This window comes from Homarus americanus, unplaced genomic scaffold, assembly GCF_018991925.1.
Source record: "Homarus americanus isolate GMGI-L3 unplaced genomic scaffold, GMGI_Hamer_2.0 scaffold45562, whole genome shotgun sequence".
In the NCBI taxonomy this organism is placed as follows: domain Eukaryota; kingdom Metazoa; phylum Arthropoda; class Malacostraca; order Decapoda; family Nephropidae; genus Homarus; species Homarus americanus.
The window spans coordinates 5,483,677-5,508,758 of record NW_024744839.1 but is presented as its reverse complement, the minus strand read 5'-3'; the positions used below and the strand labels follow the sequence as shown (position 1 = coordinate 5,508,758).

The 25,082-nt window shown below is 36.4% G+C and overlaps 1 protein-coding gene across 3 annotated transcripts in view; it reads left to right on the top strand.

Moving 5' to 3' along the window:
• LOC121878195 overlaps positions 1-20,957 on the top strand; it is a 71,312-nt gene extending 50,355 nt beyond the window's left edge. For all 3 annotated transcript variants that reach the window (XM_042384251.1, XM_042384250.1, XM_042384249.1), the window contains 6 exons: positions 9,251-9,417; positions 11,035-11,155; positions 12,957-13,055; positions 14,292-14,957; positions 16,605-16,724; positions 19,031-20,957. In XM_042384251.1, coding sequence (XP_042240185.1) covers positions 9,251-9,417; positions 11,035-11,155; positions 12,957-13,055; positions 14,292-14,957; positions 16,605-16,724; positions 19,031-19,132 — 1,275 coding nt within the window. In that variant the 3' untranslated portion in view covers positions 19,133-20,957. The remainder of the gene's footprint in view (positions 1-9,250; positions 9,418-11,034; positions 11,156-12,956; positions 13,056-14,291; positions 14,958-16,604; positions 16,725-19,030) is intronic.
• Positions 20,958-25,082: the final 4,125 nt, after the last annotated feature.

Genomic DNA, 25,082 nt, shown 5'->3' with positions numbered 1-25,082 from the left:
CGTGAAGAGGGAAAAGGGTGAAATTAGTTAAGTGTGACTCTCTTAACAGTGAAGAAGCAAAAGAAGTTGGGGCATTGTGACTCAGACTTACACTGCATAAATGCAGTTTAGAGCTTGATGAAGTGTACTGTACAATAGAATGAAATCTGGTTACTGAAGCATAGGGAGATCATCAGGATCACTGTTGGAAGAGGGTGATGCAGTGGTTGTTGGTGGAGAGACGCGTCGCGGGAGGCAGGTGGCGAGGAGGTGGGTGGTGAGGCGGCAGCAGCAGCTGACCGAGCAGGTGTGGGAGACGAATCAACTGGGCGAGTAGCTGGTTCTTTCTTGAATTACATTGTGATTGGTAGTTTTTTCCTCTTGGCTTTGAGGTCTCTAAACATTACACTCCACTAGCACTGACACTAGGCAGTCTTTTAGGGTCCATTTCACACAGAACACTAAAGTTTTCAATATAACACAAGAAATGCTGCATCACAGGCAATGGTTGAGCACAAACAAAGGGAGAGGAGATGCTGTGGGTGCGTGGGGGTGACTTGTTGTGCTGCGGGCAAGCTCGTAAGCTAACCACCATCTGCTTACCACGAATACAAGTCAAAATCGCGAATAGCAAGGGTTTACTGTACATATTTATATACACCTGACCCTCGCTTTATGCTATGCTTGCGTTCACTCAGCATAATGAGAATCCGCATTTAGTGAATACTTAATCTTATGGGGAAAGTTAGGATATGTTCCACAACTACTAAAAGTAAACAGCAATGCTATAAAAGTTGTGGAATAATCATTACAATACTCTAGTGTGGGTTAGAAATGAAGGTAATGTAGTATAACACTATAAAATATAATATAAAACTTTAAACTAAGACACATGAAGAGCATTGGTGTTTGTGTGGAAAGTGAAAGTGTGTGGAGTAGCTGACTCACCACTCCAGCCACGTCTCGTGTCGTCACATACAGCACAGTAGACACACACACACACACACACACACTGAGCCACGTTTCACAACTATTTCTGGAGCATTAATGTTATAAAAGTTGTAGAAAAATCCTTAAAATGCTCGCTTAGAAATAAAGATAATATAATATAAAACTAGTGCGCCATTTCTTCTACAGAACACATAGAGTAGTAGGGAATCTTTTCCGCATAAAATGAATTATGGGTAGAAATAGGGTCGCCGCATAAATGTAAATTCACATATAACAAATGTTATGAATGCGCATAAAGTGAGGGTCCAGTGTACTGGGCTTAGGACCAGAAATCTGCCAAATCCAGGAAACCAGTTCACCTAAGGTCCCAAGTTTGGTGGTTAAATGGTCCGCTAACTGTATATCTAACTGCGAACCGAACTATACCGTTGATGGTGTACTGTAAAAAAATTTAACTTGATTTAAGCAAAATTACAGAACTGATATAAACAATAGTTAAAAATTAACCTTTGAAAAATCCATAACTCCAAAATAAGGATTGGTATGATGTAGCAGGGTAGATCCCACATCTACTCTGTGCTATTACTAGTAAGTAACTGTTTGTTAATCAGTTGATGACAAGGCACTGCAATTGTCACATGCTGTGATAAGACTAAACTTAAAAAAAAATTAACGTGAACAAATTTGCATGATGAAAAACTATAAGAAACTTTATATGATAAGCACTTTTGGCTCATGACAGAAATTCAACCTGAAGAAACTACAGCACAAGGTTTGAAAAACAGATTTGTGAAAATTTTAGCATTCTATTACATATGGCTGCCATATTCCCAACAGATTTGAATGTACGTACCATTAATTAAATGAAAAAAAAAAAGAATTTCATTTAAAATTATCCTTTTCCATTGTACAGTATTATTTTTTAAGGAGGGTAGGTGAATAATCTTTAATTAGTCCAGGGAGTAGCAACCCTGCATTGCCAGGTAAAGGGTGCTTGGAAGTGTACATTATACAGTACAGTGGTCTCTCGGTTAACAAACACAATTTGTTCCAGAAGGTCGTTTGTTAACCGAAAATTTCGTTAATCGAAACCATTGTTTTAATGGGATTTTGGGTAATTGGTTCCAGCTCACCGAAAATTACATACAAACTAAAAATAAATGCAGTAAAGTACACCTACTTTGAGGTGTGCATGTAGAAGGCTCCTGGTTGATGATGATGATGGGAATTAGAATGAGGGTGGAGGAGAAGAGAAGGCATTTCACCCATAAAATTTTAGTTCACTAAGTGTAATTCAAGATTATTTTCTTTAAATTAACACTGCACTGCATTATATATTGTCAATATGTAAAATAAACTTCAGAATGACCAATAATTGTACTGGAAAAACGTAAAACTAGTTTATGTTCAAGAGAGTCTCGGGCAAGAAGCTTCCTCCACTGAGCAAGGAGACACACTGACGCCATTTTGGGTGAGTCAAGTGGCTGTTTGGCGTGCTAAAAACTAGTTCACTGTACTTCAATTATGTTAAATAATTGTCAAAATGACTAAAAACTTTAATATAAGACTTGGAAAATTATTGAATAGTACAACCTTCTTGATATTTACTCAAATGGTAACGAATTTAAGCCCTAAAACCGATTACTGTATTGGCGGACTAATACTACAGCTGGTGAGCATGCAAAAGCAGTCGAAAACATGTTAACCAAAGTTTTTTCATTAACCGAAGTGAAGAATCTTATGGAAGGTAATTCGTTAACCGAAATTTCGTTAACCGAGGGATCACTGTACTGTAATACCCAATTTCTGCTGTGTTAAAGCAAGTTGGTGATAGGAAAGGCAGCCAACTGTAAAACCTGTTTGAAATTTGCCTGATGGCAACAGAGACACTAGAATTGTCTTTTCCTTGGTCTCTGCTGTTTTTTCTGGATTGGTGCAGTATGGGAATGTCTTGCTCTGGTTGATACCCATCTCCAAACATTTTCTAAATATAACATGGTTAACCCATGCATGGTTGCAAAATTGCTGTAAAACAGTGATGATGATAAATTAGGTACATACACTGGTAGGTGAAGGCTTCTGTGCCATATTTTTTTTCTTTTTTTTTTCGGGGATTAGCCCACCCAAGCACAGGTCACTGACCCACATCAGGGCCTGGGGGGCAAAAAAAAAAAATAATAATAATTAATGAAAAGATAAAAATTATAACCAAAAAATTAAAATACTAATAATAATAATCATAAATAAATACACGAACGAAAAAATAAATCATGAGTTAGAAACGATATACAGCATGTTGTGTTGTCAATAGTAAGAGAAACAATTGAAACACTGCAATTGTGTGTAAATGAGGCAGAAAGTCAGATCAGCAACCTGGGACTTGGTCACAATATTCGTGATGCCATATGGCAGCAGGGTCTACCATTAGACAACACATTATGCTTCCAATATCTTCCCAGGTAGTAGTACCTCCCTGTTTGATAGCTGCCTATTACACTACACTACCGTGTATCAATGACTTCTTTTCCCTCTAGTAAATGATCCAATTCTCTGGATGGTGAGTACAGATTATACAATTATTGTATACTTTTTTTTTTGTAGAGGAAGGAAGTTATAATTTGGAAATTGAAGAAATTTAACAAGAGGTAGGAGAGAGCGGGTTGACTTCCTACGTATTTTAGTGTGTACTCTAACCTATTAATGTAGCATTTTCCTAATGTGGGTTCTTGGTCATTTTGTCTTATTTGTACCTTATATAGTTTTATATATGTGTAAAAATTTATGTTTATGGCCAAACATAAATACGGTACTGTGCATGTCTCTCTTCTCAATTGTCAGGATATGGTCCTTGGCAAGACTGTGATTGGTGAACCCATTATATAATTCAATTCGATGTTAAGCGACAATTTTTGGTCCCATTCTCATGTTATATCAAGGTTCTACTGTACAGTAGCTATATACTTCTCTCCTTAATGCGTTTATACCAAAAAAGTTAAGAGAGTATACCATAACTCTAAACTGTTGTGCTCCTTCTCTAACTTTAAGGAAAAAATTAGATTAAGATTCCAGAACAATCAGGTGTTTTTGAAGTGTGTGTGTGTGTGTGTGTGAAACCTCTGGCTACTAACCACATTTCACTTACCACCGTTGCAACATAACTGGGAGAAAAAAATTCTTAAGAAGGGTAAGCTGTGTTTGCTCTATAGTTGCCAGTTGAGCAAATGCAACTCCAACAATCATTATTATTATTGTCATTTTAGAACCATTTTTCCCCTTCCCTTTCGTGGGTTAACCATGATTACTTGATGGCATTATATATACGGTAGGCCTTCCCTGTGCCTCTTAGCTGGCAAGGCATGGTCACAACTCCCAGAGGTAATAAATAATACCTATCTACTTGTATCATAGAGATGGAAATGATCTAGTTTGACCTGGGGACCATCAGGACCCACATAATTGCTCCCAGAAAAAAAATCTGACTGGGAGGGAAAATTTAGTATAATTCAGCAGCTGGAGGTTACTTAATCTTATTGTCTTCACAACCAGGTATTGGGCATGCACAGTTTCTTGAATGTGCTTGCATATGAGGTTACAGAGAGTCATTATAATGTTGAATTAATCTGTACCTGAAGAATTAGCATTTAACTGGATAATAAAAAAAAATAATACAATGCAAAATAAGTACATCTTATGCAAAGCACACAAACTTTTTAAAGCTCTTTAATATCTCTAATATCATGCATGTTGCAATAAAGGTACTGTACAATAATAGATATGATTATGGATCAAATGCTGGACAGAATTTTTATTATTGTACAGGAGCTGTTGTGTAGCCTCAGCTTCAGCCTATAGTGGACACAGGTTAAGTGTTGGTTGGAGGTCATTTAGTCTTATGGTCAGTTCACTAGATTACATTTTATTTATGGCAATGAATTATAGTGAACAATGCAACTGTCTATTCAGTTTGTGATGGCATGTTTTATCTGGAGAATCACTTCAAGGGGACACAGTAATTGAGTTCTTAATAATAGATTTCAGAGGTGGAAGAGAAGGTTGATGAAATGAGGAGGTGCAAGGAGCCTTAAGGAGAGAATGAACTTAACCTGTTTTAGATACGACAATGTAGGAGTTACAATAGCAAGAAGATGTGAAGTATAAGTGATAAATGATGAAAAACACACATGAGGCATTATGCATGACAAGGGTGACCCAGCCATGGTCTCATAAATCCATTTTCTATGGTGCCAGAATCGTCTATCTTGTTCAGTCATATCCCATTGTGCTGGTTAGGTTAGGTTAGCACAATGACTGAGCAAGAAAGATGATTCTGATACCATAGAAAATGGATTTTTAAGACCATGGCTGGGTCATCCTTGTCATGTAGTATAATGCCTCATATGCAGTAAAGAGAATGAAACTGCATACTGTATTCTACTCTGTGATGATACAAGTGCTCCTCTGTTTATGAACGAGTTATGTTACTGAAGAACCAGCTTCATTAAAATGATTTTACTCCTGTAGATACCAAACATATTTTAAGAGAGGAAAGAAAAGGGATGTTTGGAATTGCTATACCTAACAATAAAAATACAGCACATCACTCTACCTTTAACAGTACAAATATTTTGATGTACCTGCACCTGTATAAATATTATTTTGGGAAAAGAAAAACACGAAAGTCATTTGGGAAATAGGAGGTTAGGTTCCGGACTCGCAAGATGGCATCCCTCATTCATTTAATAAGCATTTTAATGGTACAGTACAATATTAAATTTTTATACTGTACTAACCTTTGATAATGAGGTAATTAACTTGATCTGATGATAATATTGATGTTGAAGTCAGAAGCTTGAAGATTCACTTGGGGAGGCTGGAGAGTATGGAGTGGAGTAGATGGAGGCAGCAGCAATGATGTCACTCTTGCAAGCAAATGCGGTGGAAGCAGCAGTGGTGGTGGTGGAATCATGCTTGCAAAAAGAATGTGGTGGAGTTGAGAAGGGCAATGATGATGGTCAATTGTTTGGGTTTATTCTGCAAATCTTATCCAGGCTCTTCAGTATTAGCTATGGCTTTGTTGACACTTCCATCTCCTCACTGGCACTTGATTGACTCAGCTCCTGCAGCTCTTCACTGAGCTTGGTAATGTGGTATTCAAGTAACTCCTCCATATCTGCTACATGGAGATCATCAAATCCCTCCCCAGCTCACTAGTGGTCTATACCACAAGTTGCACTCTCGGGAAACTGTGAGAATCATTTGCTGCCTTTGGCCACAAATTTTTCAAACATGCTTTGATAGTGGAAATTTTCTTTCATCCAAAGATTTTCATATTATTTATACAGTTGCCTACATGTTGACAATGCTACACCATGTGCAGTGTAAGTGAATCCAGACTGTGTAAAAAAATTAAAAGGTCATGTTTGTGCACACACAAAAATGCAAATTGAGGGCCAACTGTATTTATACATATTTTCATTAATTTAATTTAGAAATCTTGCATAGTGAACTGTTTGCTATCATGAACCAGTCCCTGTTAAATATTGTATATACTCTGTTATAATCTGTTTGGTTAGTGCAAAGACCTTGAAGAATGCATCCATTCTACTAATAGAGATACAGAACTGTATTTACTATACAGTGGTCCCTCGGTTAATGAGTGCCTCGGTTAACGAGATTTTGGTTAACGAGTTACCTTCCATAAGATTCTTAACTTCGGTTAACGAGCAATCCCTCGATTTACGAGTTTCTTACGAGCCGACCTAAACATGTTTTAGCTTGCATTTGGCGGTCCACCAGCTGTAGTATTAGTCCGTCAATACAGTAATCGGTTCCAGGGCTTAAATTCCTTACTGTTTTAGTAAATATCAAGAAGTTTATACTATTCAATCATTTTAAAAGTTTAATATTAAATTTTTTAGTCATTTTAACAATTATTGAACATAATTGAAGGTAGGGTCACTAGTTTGTGGCACGCCATCCAGCCTGCCAACACAGCATACAGGCGTCAGTCTTTGTGTCTTTCAGTGGAGGTAACATCTTGCTTGAGACTCTCTTCAACTAAACGCTTTTTTTCTGTGTTTGCAAGCAAATTATTGGTCATTTTGAAATTTATTTTACATATTGACAATATATAATGCAGTGCAGTGTTGATTTAAAGAAAATAATCTTGAATTACACCAAGAGAACTGAAATTTCATGGGTGAAATGGCACCATGGGGTGACTTCTCTTCCACCCCAATGCCTTCTCTTCTCCCTTCTCCTCCACCCCCATTCTAATTCCCATCATCATCATCATCATCATCATCATCCAGGAGCCTTCTACATACACACCTCAAAGTAAGTGTACTTTTCTTACCTTTTTGTTGAATTTAGGCAATTTTCGGTGAGCTGGAACCAATTACCCAAAAACCCATTGAAACAATGGTTTCGGTTCACGAGTTTTTCGGTTAACGAGCAACCTTCTAGAACGGATTGTGCTTGTTAACCGAGGGACCACTGTACTGTATCTGAAGAGAAAGAAACTTTTTCTATGTTTGAAGATTAATTCCTAGACATTGTGAAGTATCCTACACAGGCCACTAGCCTCCTTTCCTTGGCAGTGAGAGTAAATTATCTTCCTAGGGTTTTGATGAATACATTGCAGAACAGTTGAGCCATTCTACACACATGTGTGGAGCCCATAAACAGTTGGCAGGCCTGTGGAACCTTGCAATGGGGTTGCCGTGACACCTTTCACTGTGTTGGGTAGTCAGGTTTCATTATACTTCATTCTCTCACTGTACAAAGGTAAATATTGAATGCAAGGAATATTGTTAAAACAGTAAATACAGTGAGTTAATAATAATAATAATAAACGGTTTATTGAAAGAGCATGGCAGCCGGAAGGCTGAAAATATACAATTACAAAATTGGGGAATGGGTCTCTTGATTGACAAATAATATACAGGTAACATAAGTGATACAAATATGATATATAAAAATTAGGTGTTGATAATTTTTACAATGGTTGGGATTGGGCTGTTCTTGTAGCAATCAGTTCGTGGTCGTATGGGCTGGATGCGGTTGGACAGGTGTGTGGCCACGTGGCCAGGACAGTAGCTTGGGGCAATGCAGGTGTGCTCCATCCTTCAGGTTAGGTCAGGTCAGGTTAGGTCAGATCCAGCCACACTCAATATTGCTGTGTTTTTGTGTTTTTCCTTCGAGTTAAAATTGCCACTTTTGTATATCACTTGTGGGTTGATCGTCAATCTTTGCACTGTACTGTTGATGTGAGGATGTTGATAAATCCAGATGGGGAGGAGGAGATGGGGCAGGGGAGGGCCCGACAGACTGGGCTGGCAGCTGTCTCCATGGTCAAGAGACCACGGCCGCGTTAGCGGGCAGTGCCGACTACACACGTCCTTACCCTATGAAGGCTGAGGGAAGGCTGAGTTCTGCTATAACGCGTGTTTTGACAATGCGAATTGGCTCTAACACGATTTATGAATAGAGGAACGATATTTGTATAACGCGAACGCTTGTTTGCTGTAACGCGATGTTTGCTTACTCTTTCTCCAATTTTGTGGTATTAACTGTGAATATGGTAAAGAAGAATATCTCCAAGAAGCGTTCTGGTGATTGCATTCCCGGTGATGATCGTAAAAGAAAGGCTATAACCCTTGAAGAGAAGCTCGATGTTATCAACCTCAAAATCACCCTTCTCCCCCATCAAGTTATATTCATATTTTCTCAAGGTAAAGTGTAACATTTACTGTATGATTTCATTATTAGATATGAATGTAACATTTATTAAGACTGTGCTAACCTTTGTGTTAGGCTAACTACTAAATTTTTTTCGATTTCGAGTAGTAATCTGCACCTAACCCTATTTTCTCCATAAGCCCTGTTATTTCTACTACGCGAATTTCTATAACACGATGTTTTACAAGAACACAACTATCGCGTTATAGCAGAACTGACTGTACTGTAATGAGCATGAGCGAGTGCTGATAAGTGATTAAAATTCATTGGATAATAAGAGATTGAAACATGGGAAGGCTCTTAGATGGCATCAGAATGTGGGATGTGTTTAAGGAAGAGCATAGACAGATACACAGCTCTTTTAAAATATTAAACAAGGGTTTGAATATATGGGAGTATTGTTTCCTGTGATTGTAGAAAAATAACTTTGATTTGAAGAGAATTGCTAACAAATGATCATATAGAACATCCTTATTATCACCTCAAGTACACTTACGTTACTCATTAAATTAAAAAGCATATTTGTATAGTAGTAATAGGCACTATTGCACTCAAAACTGAATTTTACTTTTAATTCCAGAATAGTCCCGAAGTCATTGGATACTGGCTTGCGGACTGGGAAGATGGAAGCAGTCTAGGTGGAGGGGATGCTATATCTGGACCTTTGGGACCATCCAGTGAAGGACCACTTATGTTTAAGCCTCCAGGAATCCTCAACTCTTGGAGACCAGCTTATTTCATTCTAAAGTGAGTGTTGTGCATACAGGACTTTATATCATTTCTCTATTTAAATCCTTGTCTTTTTGTGCCTTATCTTGATATTATTCACCCAAGGCCTTCATTTAGCTCGTTAGTTTTTGTTAGTGACATACTGCACAGGTGCTCCTCTACTTACAAACATTTGATGTATGAACTTTCAGAGATATGAACTAGCTTGTCCAAAATTTTCAATTGACTGCTCAAACCGTGAGGCGTAAGTACTGTACAGCTGCTGCACAGAGGATGGCAGTGGCTGTTAGGCATCATCCAGTATCTCTCTTGCCATTATTAGGTTTTGTTGTTGCTCCTTGGCATACCTGCAGCTCACTATGGTGCCTGGCCTCTAATCCAGGCACAGCTAATCTGCACAGCCTGTGATAAACATAGTGTGTGCTCTCGGATAAATTGCTCAACTGTTGGAACAATATTAAATGACAAAGAGTGCATTATTCAATGTGTGCAAGATTCTGGGCCAATGCAGTCAAAGATTATCAACAAGAGAAGAGGTGCGGTGATTGAAGAGATGGAGAAACTTTTGAGTGTGTTGTTGGAAGACCAGCATCAATGTTGCACCTTTGTAAGCCTTAATTTAATTCAACTGTTAAAGGCTGATAAGATATAATGTAGAATAATGTGCTGTATTTAGTATTGGGGTATAGCTGAACTCTACATCATTTTATTTTTTATTTTTTTTACAATATGTTTGGTATCTACTTGAGTAAAGTTAGACTTGCGAACAAGCCTCAGGAATATAAGTACATGAGCACTTATACAGGACTAGATGGTTCATGAGATGCATTACTAGGGATAATGGCTTGAGCATGATAGTGAAAAAAATCCTAGATTAAGGGGTAACTAAGACTAAGAGGGAAGAGGTTGAAATAACCCGATTTTTCCTCATTGAACAACTCGGCCATAGTTAACCAGATCCTCTGAAGAATTTTACTATTTCCTATGATAAGGTATAAAGGAGCATAGAATAACCCCTTGATAGGGAAGGGAATAAAAAATTATTTACAGGCCCAATGTACCCAAAGGTGAAATAGCAATCATTTACTTTTCGCTTTAGTCTCGGTTATGAAATGAACTTTGAGATCAAAGTTTTGTTTTTGCCGATTTCAAAAAAAAATTCAGCTTATCATGAATATAAAGGATTATATCAGGGGCTTAAAGTTAGCATGATACCATTTATGACACCTGTGTTTCTATATGTTCATGAGCCTAAAAATCGTTGTCATGCTATCTTTGAACTTCTGAACTTTAATAAACACAAAAATTCAGGTATGCAAGAGAGACATACTGTACTGTATATCTTCCAAGCACACCTCAATTTTTTTATATTTTTAAGTTTGCATGGGACTGATTTTTGTGCTCTTAGATTCACAATAAACATCTTACTGACTTAAAAAATTTGCATACACGCAGTTCCCCCCAAAAAAGTATCATGCCAAATTTAAATCCCTAATATGACCCCTGAAAATTTACCTTCATTTGAGGGAAATATATCAGTAGCCAGGGGAACATTAATGACCCCAATGATATACTAATTGAAGCTTGTAATCTGCTCTACATATTAACTTGTTTCAACTTCTTTTGCTTTATCAGGGCTGGTGTACTGTACCAGTTCAATGATTCCAGGGAAAGGTTGCCTCATATGATAGTGGAGGTGGTGCGGTGTGTGGGTTGTGTTCGTATATCTTCTAACCAAAGACCACATGCTTTTCAAGTAAGTCCTCAAACTTCTCCTTTTGCATACTTTTGTATCCAGTCACCCTACATTAGGCAACTTGAGTACATTAGTGGCCAGAACTAATATAATCAATTAGCATAGCTTCCTGTTGCAGCTCTTAACATTGGAAAGGGAGTTTTGTAGGCAAGTGTCCACCATTGAAAGTTGATGGCTGTTCACAGTTGGCTTACCGAAGATGAATTCAACTGAATCATCTCTTCACATGACGTATGACCACTACCGGTATTTAATTTGGGGTCTGGATTCTAGTGTCTTGTTCTTTCCAGGAGTGTCCAGGACAGTACCAGATATGTATGGTAAGAGAAAGGGAGCCCCCCTTCCCCAGTTAAAAAGAAAATAGAATAGTTGGTTGACACTATTGTGGGGTAAAGGTGGCGCAGGGTTTTAGATGTCCATGGATATGTATACACCTTTTGGCAATGATATGTGTTTTTAGTGTGCTGCAGCCACTGGGGTGAAGAGAACAGTGTTTAATTTGTGACAGGTAATGATTAATCAGTGATTTTTTAAAGAACTGGCATATATACATAGGTATGAGGGCAAACAGCATGAATTGTAAAAAGTTGACCATCCAGGGACAGGGGCAGACCCAAGAATATCAGATGGGGGGGTCCAAGAAGTTGTGGGTGGGGGAACATGGTGAGCACAGTGAGCCCACCCAGCTGGGGGGGTTGCTGTAAGCCTCCCCAGAAAATTTTTGGAAATCTGATCAATATCATGGGCATTTTGAGGTCACTTTGAAGCCATGCGCACATGATATTAGGAGATATTCTGAAGTCAATAGTAAATACTTTTTACGATACAAAAATGCTTGAGTACAATACTACATTACAGAAAAAGTATTGAAATTTTATGCTGAAAAGGGAGGGTCTGGGCCCCCAAGACTCCCCCCTGGATCAGCCCTTGAGGGACTGAATCAGTTTATACTTTTAATTAGTTTATTAAGAAAATTAATCTTGACTCGGTATATCACAGTACTTACAGGCACCTAGCCCAATCTTCCATCCAGTATTCATTTACAGTTGTCAGTCTGGTTTAATTAAAAAAATTTTGCTTCTAAACCATCAGTTGAGCCTCAGAGGCTTGTCTCTCCTGTATCATGGAAGGCTATTTTCATAGCCAAATTGTATGCCTTACTTGCGTAATCTTAGGTGAATTGCAGAATACAATAACTTTTCTTCAAAACATGTCACTGAAGTCAACCCTCTGAAGGAGTACATGGGGATCACCAAAGGTATTCGTCTCACAGTACCTTAATAAGACTATTGCTCCTTTTAATTGTGTTGCTTTTCAGATTAGTTATTGTTTTAATTTGGTTCCTGGTTATGGATATACATACAACTTTATTTAATGTACAGCATTTGCCAGGATATAAGTCATTGACTTTGAAAGGTAAAAAAAAAAATATCCAAAACTAGTAGTGTCTTATCTGTTGATTACAAAATATGAACCATGAATTCCAGGCAAATATCATGGTGAAAGGCATCAATTTAATTTTTGTGTTGATCTTAGGCACTTGCAGTACAAGTCCACAAAATCCAAGTGAGCACAGCCACATACCAACCCAAATGAGGCCTGTTTACATAATGTTTGGATATTTCAATGCTCTTTAAAAAGCAGTGGGATATTCACAATGTAATTTTTACTCTCCACAGACACTGAGTTGTCATATGCATTTTTCTGTGATGCAGTTGCAGTACTATTAAATTAGAATTGTACACTGCATTAAAGATAATGGATTCTTGCTTGCTACAAATATTATAATTTATCCTTTCAGTTATTGAGAAAGAAGGAAGCTCCACTCATGTTAGCAGCATCAGATGAGCAGCAAGCATCATTGTGGCTACAGGCTTTCCTAACAATCATTAACAGTGGGGTAAGACACAGTAAATTGATGTATGTCTGGAGGTGAAGTGATCCTCATATTTTGGAGTTTCATGACATTTGTTTTCATACAGAATTAAGATTACATTTGCAGTGAACTTTTCTATATTTTTTATTACCTTGTGGAGTTCTCTATCTAGGCCAACCTTACGTATAATACAAGTCTTTTCAGCAAAATTTCATTTTTCTATCCATGTTACTATGAATTTGTGCTGGATTATTTTTGTGTTGTAAGCAGTTGCTGGTCCATCATGTCTTAACTTACCTGTATCTGCAATGTAAAGCAAATCTAATTCCTCATTTTATAGAATAAATTGTTTTGCCATATCTTCTACAGTCTGAATATATTCTAGTTTGATGCTGAAATAACCTCAGAGGTATTACTGAAGGACACTGTCCCTTAACCCCCTTTTCCCTTAACCCCTTCTGTACTCTGCCACCTCTGAACTGAACAATATCATCTGGTGTTCACCAAATGAAATATTAATAAAATTGGTGTCCTTGTAGTGAAGGGGTTAAGAACCATCAACTTAGGAAAATTTTCTACCGAAGAATATCCCAAACTATTGTAGGTGGAGGAATTCTAGCTTTCTGAAAATTTTTTTTGGTAATTCTTTCTGATTTATGAGAAAATATGCTCCGTCATCTGAAGACACCATGATTACACTACATATGTTGATAAATGCTTCCCAGCAACAACTTAATACTACCCAGTGACCTTTCCATATCTTAACGAAACCTACCTAACCTAATGTAAATTAATATACCACACACAACCAATAATATTTTTCCATCGTAGGATGAGTATGTTTGGTTGATTCATCTTATTTATGAAAAATCATTTAATGCAAGCCAGTCACTGTTGTGTTGCCAGGAGCTAGTAACTCAATATAGATTGGGTTCAGGTTAAAAAAGTCACAAAAAATAATGTTTTATATATTTTTGAGGTAAGAAACAAATTTTGGGGGAAATTTTTTGTAAAGTTGCTGGTTTTAGAGCAACTTTGCCAACCTCAAATTGTCATCTTCTACTTGAAACATTTCACTACAGGGACTATTTTCCAGCAAATTCTTGACATGTTCTCAATCTAGTCCCTCCTTTTCCTTCTCATAATAACCATTGCAGTTCTATTCATTAAAGGGTAGAGTTTTTAAGTACCTAGACTATTGTTAGGATCAAAGTGATGCACGACTGCTGGCCAGTTGCTTTGAAACATTGAATTTTTCAGGTACGAGACATAAGTGAGAGGAAACAGGTACCTTGCCGTGTGGTCCTTTTGGAGTCTGGAGTCTTGTTAGCACAACAGTCAGACCTGTTCCTTGGGTCACCCCCAGAAGTAATACCCCTAAGCAACCAAGATAAATCCTTGTCTACCATACAGCACTCCCAGCAATTGCTTGAAACTTCACCTGCGACACTTTCCATCCAAAGTCAAGTTCAGTGTGAGAAGAAAGGTCCTCAAAAACCAGTAAATTTTGCACTAGCCAATCTAAAGGATCGCAAGCCTTTGAGTTCATCTTTAACTGCCCTTAATCATACTGGTAGTTCATCATCTTTACTTGCAAGTCCAAGGAAACGCATCAGCACAGGAGAGAGAACCTCCACCCCTATACATAATACTCATCAGCATCAAGGTAACCTCTCCAGATTATCTGATTGTGGAATTCCAGATATAAAACCAGATGTCCCAAATAGTGATGAAAAAAATACATCGGGTCCCCAGAAAAAGATCACCCCACAGAAGATACAAAAAAGAGAACCAACAAGGGGAGCACAATCTCAGCTGTATGAAGGATTTAAACCTAAGGGAGAAGTCAAGGTTTTAACATTCAGTACCATGGAACACCTCTCCTCAGTGTCCGTGTATGCCGAGTGTCCCAATACTTGTCTCATGGTATGTAATACGTATTGTAATTATTTTTTTGTATATTATTGGAAAATCATGCCATTTCATAAGGCTGGGCTGTCTGACTTCATTTTTATTTATTATTCAATCATCCATTTTCTTTGTGGAATTTTTGGTATTACTTAAAGACTACAAGTGTTTTGGTATGTTAACCAGTCAATATGTGTTTTAGGTTTTTCAATAAACATATAAATATTGCAGGTATAGGGAGTCCACATTATTCGTATAGGTACCCTCTTCTCGTATACTTGCTTATACATACAGTACGTATAGCAAAATAACACTGTTTTACTGTGCATATACGGTGCAGAGTAATCCCAGATTATTCGTATATTTTGTATTCGCGTTTTTGACATGTCATGGGAGGCAATAAAATATTATATATTTATATGTACTGTATAGTAATTTGAAATATGTGCTAGCAGATGACATGCAGGGGAAACTGCTTTCATCACTTGATTGCAAAAAAAAAGGGAATGCCACAGCCAATTTAATTATTTTCAGGTATATAATATTGGGGTTTCCTTGTACAGTACTGCATTTAAGTACTAAATTGCAGTAGGTAGGTACTAATTTACAGTGGTGGGATAGGTTTTTGTTGTTTCTGAACTGATTTTATTTTTGGGGTACAGTATAATATTTGGGATTTCTTGACATTGGGGAACTCATCCCCATTTTTCCCGTAGGTTATTCGATATACGTAAATTCACTTAACAAATGGTTTTCAAGGAACTTAGCCTATTTGTATAGCGAGGGATACCTGTATCGGTAACTTTTATTTAATAGTGTACAGTACATATTTAATGTGATTATGTATGTAATGTGTTGTATTTATTGCTATACAGCATTTATATGATTAATGCAGTAAACCCTCGAAGATCCGGACTCGGGAAATCCAGATTTCGGAAGATTCGGACAAAAATTTTGGGGGTTCTGGGGTAAGAAGCATCCTAGAAGTTTCCCGAAGAAACATTCCCAAACCAGAGCAAAGAACATTTTAGGTCCGTGGGCACTGCTTGACCCGTCAGTTGCTTGGACACAGGTGCCCGAGGAGGTGTGAAACATAAACAGAGTTGACAATTGTTGTTTGTGGGAATATTATGTCATTCACTCTAGTAATGATACAGTGTTTCTTATTATGTTATCATAAGTAAATGCATGGTTTATATACGGTAATTTGTTTATCACTACATTAGTGCTGTATTTTTTATGTTTCTTATATTATTTATTATTCGCCGGATTATTCTGACAATTGGCTTTTCTGGACAGGTGGTCCCCCCTTTTAGTCCAGATCTTCGAGGGTTTGCTCTATGTGTTTCTGTGGATTTTATTTCAGATTAACCAAGAAATGTAACTTAACTTGAGTGGCTAGGAACCTAACTCCCTCTTATTACATTCATTTATATTGAGAAATTGCTGTGTTATTTGTGTAATTGTTATATGTATGGACTTTTAGGAACAGAACCCAGATGAATAATGAGGACTCCCTGTGGTGTTTTATTTTTGGGAAAGAGAAATGTTAAACATATTCAGAGAAAATTTTTAAGGTTTCTTATTTCAAGTTTGAGATATAATTTAATGGATATATTTTGTTATGTGTGAATATAGGATCAACTTAAAGTTTGTGCATTTTAGGAGTTTGAGTGCAGTGAAGCAGGGGAAATATCAGGAGACTGGGCCCTTTACTTCCGATCTGGTAACCAGTTACAAGAGTTCATCACTTCCTTGGCTTGCACCTGGAAATCCCTTACGCAGGTAAATTACTGACTCTAAGTTGGTTATGTGCTGGGTGGATTAGGGAATCATTACAGTGTTTTATGTGAGATTGGCATAGATGTGATACATTGGTTGAACACACATGGAAAATATTACTCACATGGCAAATTAACCAGGATTGCATAGCATTTAATTCAGAAAATTCACCTGGGATGAAGCAAATGTGAAAATTTAAAGAATTGTGTGTATTTCATTCACCATTTAGCCCCTTATTTATAATTTTTTGTATTATTATTTTTTATTGTCTTTATCTTTCTAAACTCAATGATCAATCCTAGGTTTTCAACTGAATCTGGACAAGGGGAGACCTGTGTGTTAAGCATTTGTTCTATGGGTTTACAACCAAGGCAATCCCTATATATTATGTCTGGTACTCATCAAACTCTTCTATTGTACTGTAATGTATCTGTCTCTTGTACTTAAATGTCTGAACCTTCAATACCTCCCACAGATCCCCATGAATAGTATTAGCAGTCATAGTACTGGGTATTATATATTTGAGTTACTTGAGTCTTTCATAAACATACCCATTTACCACAGGGTTGTGTTCCCAGAAAAATGCCGTATAGAGCGAACCCATTATAATATGGGAGATAAAGGATGTGTCAGGTGGAACACCCCCACACACACACACACTCCAAAACCAAAGTTCAAAGACATTATACAGCTCTAAAGTAGCTCACTAATATAGGAATACTCCAGTTATCACAAAGGATGCAAACCAGTAAATGTGAGGAATAAATGAAATATGAAAAATACTGAATTGCCAGTTGGCAATTGTGTCTACACACTTAAGCCAGACAAAATTATTTGCCCTCCCCAAAGAATTAAAAAAAAAAAATTAAAAATGTCAGTAAGGCTGTTAATAGTCGTGCCTGGAGCTCAACAATATCCACAGCTCGTTCCTCTTTTTCAAAATGCCTTAACACATCCATTTTCACGTCAATATATGTATTGTCCAGAAACTAGTAACCTCAAAGTCCTAAGGTTGCCGGTTTTGGGATCTTGCACATTATGTGATAGTGATAATAATATTAATAGTATTACCAGTTTAATGAGAGAATATAGCACCCAAAGGTTGAAAATCCACAGTGAACAGAAACTGCATAAATTATATATGGTAATATTGAGGCGTGGGTCATTTAACAAAAAATTTCAGTGGGAAAAGAGGAGGAAATATGGGTTGAACATACATGTTAACTAGTACCTGATAGTTTTCACCACCATGGCTGGAAAGCGACTGGTCTTGTGGCACTGATGCAGCTGTGGTGTTGAACAGTTGCACATGGACAAGGATATGTTCTGAAAATGGTGTAACCGCTCTATCTTAAACTGATAATAACTGGAAACATGATGTTGATTATCAGAGAATTGAGAGGTCCAGTTTATGTAGTGGCTCTTGATGGGTGAATTTTGGTAGCACTACAAGTCTACAACAGTGTGGTCCAGGGATGTTTTGTCTTGTTTCACAGTAGATGGGTGTGGCAGGGCCATGTGGTGCTAGCAGGGCTTTTAACCTTCTGTTTCAAATTCGTACTTGTAATGTGAAGGTCACGACTCTTGGTTTTACCCAGTGTGAACCGACTCCTCCCCTATCATGTGGTGTTGGAGGCAGTTTAGTCCCATGTGATACTAGTGGTAGTACTGTACCGTACTCAGTTCCCATGTGGAGTTGGTGGTCTAGTACCTCACTCAGGTGTGAAATCAATGTTGGTCCCAACCCTTGTCAGGTGTATTCTCTTTTCTGCTATGTTTCCATTCATTTTCTAATTGAAGTTGTCACATTTGTATCAGTTTTGGATTGATCATAAACAATTGATCTGGATTCTTTATGGAGAGGAGGAGTTTAGGGGAGGGAGATCAACGTAATACCCAAGGCAGCTACAGCGACTGAGCGGAGCACCAACAGGATATCTTAAACTCCATACCAACCTTTGAAAGGTTGCTGTTATCTTATGTTTCCCATCTCCTTTATTTAACCTTATGAAACTTTTCTACCAACATATAGGGACACATGGAGAAAATACAGTTTAGTTTTGACTTAATAATAAAATTCATTGGTGTCTGCAGTGGTAGATATAGGGTTATTGTGTGGGAGAGCTAGTGGGGTGGGAGTACAATACTGTACTGTAGATCTAATACTAACATATAAATTAACACCTTTCACACACAAACCACAATATGGTCATTTAAGGTTCTATGGGTACTACAGTACATGTAATTGCTTAAGATAATGAACAGTCTTGGATTATCAAAGATTTACTAAAGTACTTTGACCATTACAGCTTGAGTTTCCACTGCACACTGTGGAAAATGCTGCTGTACAACAGTTCCTTTTGGAAGGTTCTCAAATATCCAGCAATGGATGGTCCTGTCTCCACCTATGAAAGTTTTGCCCAAAATCAAGTGAACTTCAGCTTCATGTCATAAACTAAAAGAATTGGTGCCTCATAAACGTAAGAACTTTGGCTAGTCTTGAAGATGTATTTAAAGTATATGCTTGAAATTGGTTACTAAAGCATATATTACAGTAAATAAATAAGAAAGCTCATTAATGTTAAAAAGATCTTTGGTCTGTGGAATTTTAAATGCCTTTAACTTGTTTAGAATCCATGGTAAGTGTTAGTATTAGATTACATGTAATTAAAATCTGATCCCTACAGGCTATCAATACTCAGTGTGAACATATGTGAATATATTTAGTCTGTGGACTGTTTTAGAATGTTCTCCTCTAGTCATATGACAATACTGTACCAAGCTTTAAAAAATTGGTTCCTTTTATATATTTGTTGGAGAAAATGCTTGTTTTCTTGGTACTTTTTTTTTTTTTTACTGAATCAACATGGGTACTGTTGTTATTGATCAAAAGGTATAAATGCCTTATACAGTATAGCAAGAATGTTTAACTACCATATAGCTAATTTTATTTATTTTTTCTCAATTCTGTACAATGAAGAATGCATCCTTGAATTGTTGTAGAAAAATTAGTATAGATCTGCCAATTTTCTGAACAGTATGAACACATCCAGTACTGGAATTGATTTATGTGTACAGTACAACGTGTTCCTTAAGTATTGGAATGAATAACAAAATAATAATTGCATTGGCAACTAATTATTTTCATTGTATTTTGAGTAGTTTCTTTTATAAATAAAATTAAGGAAATGTAATATAATTGGATCCAAATGCACTACTGAAAACTTTTCTTTAAATTACAGCATAAACATATCTCATTAAGAAACAAGCCAAATATTTTGATGATGACATTTTAATTTTAACTACGAAAGGAACGAGAATCTTGTGTTTTAATTTTTTATTAATATGTGAATAGTAACTTTATTGTATTTTTAATTATATTGTATATTTGAAAATAGTAGAATAGTGGTTGAAATAGAAAGGTCAGAAGCTGCATTATAATTATGCTGTCAGGTACATCAGCCTATTTTCAAAGCATTAATTAATGTAAATTTTGCCCACCTTCCATAAGTAGTACATTAATGCCCCATATACTCTTTATTAACTCACTTAAAGTTACTTATTAATTGAGATGGTTGAATGTGTTATGCAGCTGCAGCAGAGTTTCCAAAGAACTTTAATTTGAATAGCAGTACAGGTACTGCATTTATTTATTAGTTTACTTTTTGGTAAATGTGTGTGTCCATAGTATATACTACAGTATACCTTTAGGTTCACTGATCAAAGTTTGAGCTTCATTCTGGAAACAGGTCAGGTTAGGTTTCATTCTTAGCCATACCTTATGAAACAAAACAAAAGTAACCAAACTTAATCTGACCAATATCTAATATGAGACTGAAACTCTTACCTGCAAACTTTTTGTGTTCTGTTACAAATGCCTTTCCTTCATTTAGAGCAGGATAGTGCATGGAGAATCTTGCCTAGTCATTTAGTGACTGTCCACCTCTGCAGTTCCAAGTGTCCAAGACAGAGTAGCAATGTGAAAAGAAATGTTTCCTGGAGAATTCTACACTTTGGATTAGCTGTTGTGTGAAACATGTCACTAACTTCCACTGATTAATAGTAAGGTATGAAAGAACAGAACTCTTTTAATGTGGTTAAAGAAAGGGAAAGTACAAGCAGAGTGGTGGGAAAATACAAGTAGAGTAGAAGGGAAGTATGGTGAGAAAGGGGGAAAGTATGAGGAGAGGAGAGTAGCAGAAACTTAGTAATGTTCAAGTACTGTATAAGTAACCAGAAGAAAAGATAGAATGATATTTAATGTTAAAGAGAGTCATTGTAGGGTGTAAGAAGTTTATTTATGCATATAATTATTTTGCATAAGTTTATAATTTATTTGATATTTCACTACCATCAGTAGGTTTAAGAAAAATCTAGATAGGTTCCTATGGTTTTTACCAGTGGAATTGAATTTTACATAAATCACAAAGGAAGTGCAGGTATGCCAGAGATATAACTGTGAGATGAACGCTTAGGATGTTGGTATTGATGAGACAAAGAAGATACATACTGCAATTAGGTAAACACTGTTGTAGAAGGAATACAGAAGTCTTTAAAGGTAATGTGATAAATTATGTGTATTTTTATATGTTTTTTTGTTTGTTTGTTTTATTAAACTACTGCCTATCATAATTTATGCTTTAAGTTATATGAATCCAGGCTACATTTGGATGAATTGTTCTCATAGAAAAGAAAATAGGAACAGACAACTGAAACATTTCTATTCCTTTTTCCCATACTGTTCACTTGTAGTTGTAAGTTAATCTCTGGGTCATTATTTAGAATTAAGTAGGCCAGTTACCATCTTACATCTGTTCTAATAGATAATTTTTGTGTGTGTGGATGTATACTGTACAGTATATATTTTGACTTTCATTTTCAAATGTTCAGGTTTATTATATACATGGTGTACCTCCTCCTTTCTTGTGGTGCCTTGCTCTCATTATGCATAAATTTTGTTGAAATTAGCAAGGAAGTAAATTTGCTTGTATGAATAGTGATCATGATGTTGCCTTGTGTCTTTCATTGAAGCTGGTTCTCTTGGAGTGTAAGGTATTAGTTTCTGTGCTGCAACAAGTTCCCTGCTCCCAATTTTTCTTTGGCTTCCAGTTGCAGATTAACTCTTAGGCCCCGGGTGACGTTCCAGAACGCGCGCCTTTTCCTGCCACTGTTTAAATGCCCAGCGCAGGTTATCAGGTTCCAGTGTGACTATTTGCCTGTCACGCCACACGTCGGCCACAGGGAAGCTTCCTGAACGTAATTACTTACTTTTGTTTGTTTCATTTTCATTGTTTGTCCATTTTATCATGCTGTATCAAAGTAATATTGCTAAAAGTAGTGCAGTTGTATTGTAATGAAGTATTACTGGAAAATAATGCTATGATTATGTTATAAATGTATTTATTTGTGGAATTATTATTATTTTATGCAATACTTGCTCTACCAAACACAAAGACAGCCAGACAGCTGGCGACAGACTGCTGTGTGTGGAAAATAATGCTATGATTATGTTATAAATGTATTTATTTGTGGAATTATTATTATTTTATGCAATACTTGCTCTACCAAACACAAAGACAGCCAGACAGCTGGCGACAGACTGCTGTGTGTCACCAAGCACTTTTTATGAAAAATAATGCAAAAAAAAAAAATAATTCTAAATGAATTGTTTATAGGAGATAAGTATTATGATCAGTAAATATACTTATGCATTATTGGCCATCTCGGAACAAAGGCAAGCAGAAAATGGCGCTAAGTGCGTAGTGACCACGAGCGCTAGCCGTCAAAATATCACTGTCCCCCTTACCTCCCTCGCCACTGCTGTCCCAGGGAAGTTTTTCTTACTTCTTTTTTATTGTTTTATCATTCATAAAGGTCAAAAATTTATTTTGGAAAAGTTGATTTTTCTTGTTTTATCTTCGCGTGGGGGGTACGGCCGTCGCCACTCTGGCCTGGGGCGTAGGGGTTAATTATTGGTCCACTCTTAGCTTGAGACAGACAAGTAGGTTTGATTTGCAATTTGAAATATTTTTTGAAGAAACAGTGTCTGGTTTTATTAAATTTTTAAGCTTTAAAAATAATTAAAGTGATGATAATTTTTTTAATGTTTTATAGGTGTATACAGAACTATTAAATATTGGAACTTGTAAGCAATTTTCCTGATCACTACATGTGGATTGGTATCTCTCGTGGTAGGAGGGGTTAGGGTTTTAGTTCTTCTCGTGTACTAATGGAATAATGAGCTATGTTCTGACTGCTGTATGAGCACCTCACAAGAGAAACCACAAGAGAGCATGCAGCTTGGATAGTTACGGTCAGGTACTCATGGCTAATCCTTGCAAGCATGGAAAATAGCCATAAAATGTTGATAATTATGAATATAAATTAAGTGATAATTTCCTATCACAGTGAACATTTGTTTGGCAAAGAATTGGTGATATATGATGAAAGTCTGGAAAATAGACCTTAATAATTAGAATTAGAAACTGCACATGATACATATGTATAAGCTTACCATCTCTGGCAAGTTTTTAATTCTCACTGGAGCTTGAGTAAGTGACATGAATAATCTCATTATCAAAACTTAGAGTACTGTAATATACATGAAGATAAGAGAGTTGATTGTTTTGTTTAAATATTGATATCTATAAATGCATTTAATTTATCTTATCCTGTTATATCAGACTTACAATGCAGTACTACAGTATACTCTGTTTCATTTATGCTTAACTGCTGCTTGTGATAATTTTAGAGCTCATTTTATGGTGAATTTATGGAAAAATAACTCGGATTACAATTTAAAACTGTCTAAGCTTTCTTGTTTTATACATGAATAATGTTATCGATTTCATACAGTAATACAAAAATATAGAATGGTTGATCCTCATGTTTGAAGATTACTAGCCACTTGGGCTTGAATTTGTTAAGTTGTAATATCTGTCACCAACACAACAATAACCACACCTAAAGTTTACTAGCTGTATGATTCAGTGTCAAGGAATAATCCAAGAAGATCAGACAACTCACCAACTGTGCTGGGTAGCCATCACCCCAGAACATGATCCACAAATTGAGTAAGATCCCGGTTCCCAATTACTACTTGGTAGACAGAAGTAAATAGTTTTACCCTGCCCAGGATTGAACTTAAGACCTCTCACTTGCGAGGTAAGCTTGGTGACAGTTACACTACAGGTTGCCATCATAGGTACTGTAATATATGAACACTTAAGGTGAACATAGTAAATTTAACCAAATTTGTTGAAGTACTAAAATTAACATACAGTAAGTTTAATTTTGGTGTTTGAAGTTCTTTGTTGAATGTAAGCATGTGCTCATCGCAACTCTCTCTACCAAGGAAAACGTTACTGTGTTTGTTTGGCACCACCTTGCAGACATGTAGTACAATACACTATACAAGTTTAGTGGTTACTTGGGGAGAACACTACAAAATAGTAGCTACTTATGTGTCCAGCTTCATTTTAAGTTATTTCTTATATCCAGAAATTTCCAATAACTAGATTGATCTGTTTACCCATTAGCCTGGATTTAAGTGTTTTTACTGTACAGTATATTGATATTTCATGGTGTGACTGTTATATTTTAGCTCATCATTAATACTGTTATTTTCATACCCATATCATATTGGGTTTAATAATGATGTTTTGATTCCATAGACAGTGTTAACAAATTGAAATACCCAGTCATTTTAAACTATTTTTAATATAAATACAGTAATTGACTTGGAGCATCCTGATAGAAACTTTATTCACGGTCATACACAATATGAGTTGAGGGGAAATTTATTTACATAATTTTTTCTGAGGTTCCATCCTATATTAGTTACCAGAAGTAATTGTATCCTCATGTAGGATGTAGTTTGTGTGTATGTTTTTAATATCCTTAGCTCAACATGCTGCTTATACCCGAGCACCAGTGTAGTGGATAAATAAAGAATTAAAGTTGGTGAGGCATCAGTCAGAGCTTAGTAAAGTCAGAGTTAATCCTTTGCTTCCTTGCCCATCCCATAATATTGAGGTAAATGACATTTTAAGTTGTCTTCATGTTTAGTATTCATGTAAATGTATTGTTATATATGTATTTGTAATTACATGTATTACATTACTTGCCAGAAACAAGCAACAAATCTATGTAACAGAAAAGCTAGAGATAACACTGGACTAAAATGAAATAAAGGGTCATGTTAGCTGACCACTTATGACTTACATGTTGTAACTACAGAATTTAAATCCTATTACTCTTTGATACACAACTTTCACATATCATTTAAAAAGTTTGAAAGCCATCATCCAGCCACAGTGTGATATCAGTTTTACCATGTTGACTAGCTCTTCTTTTAAAACC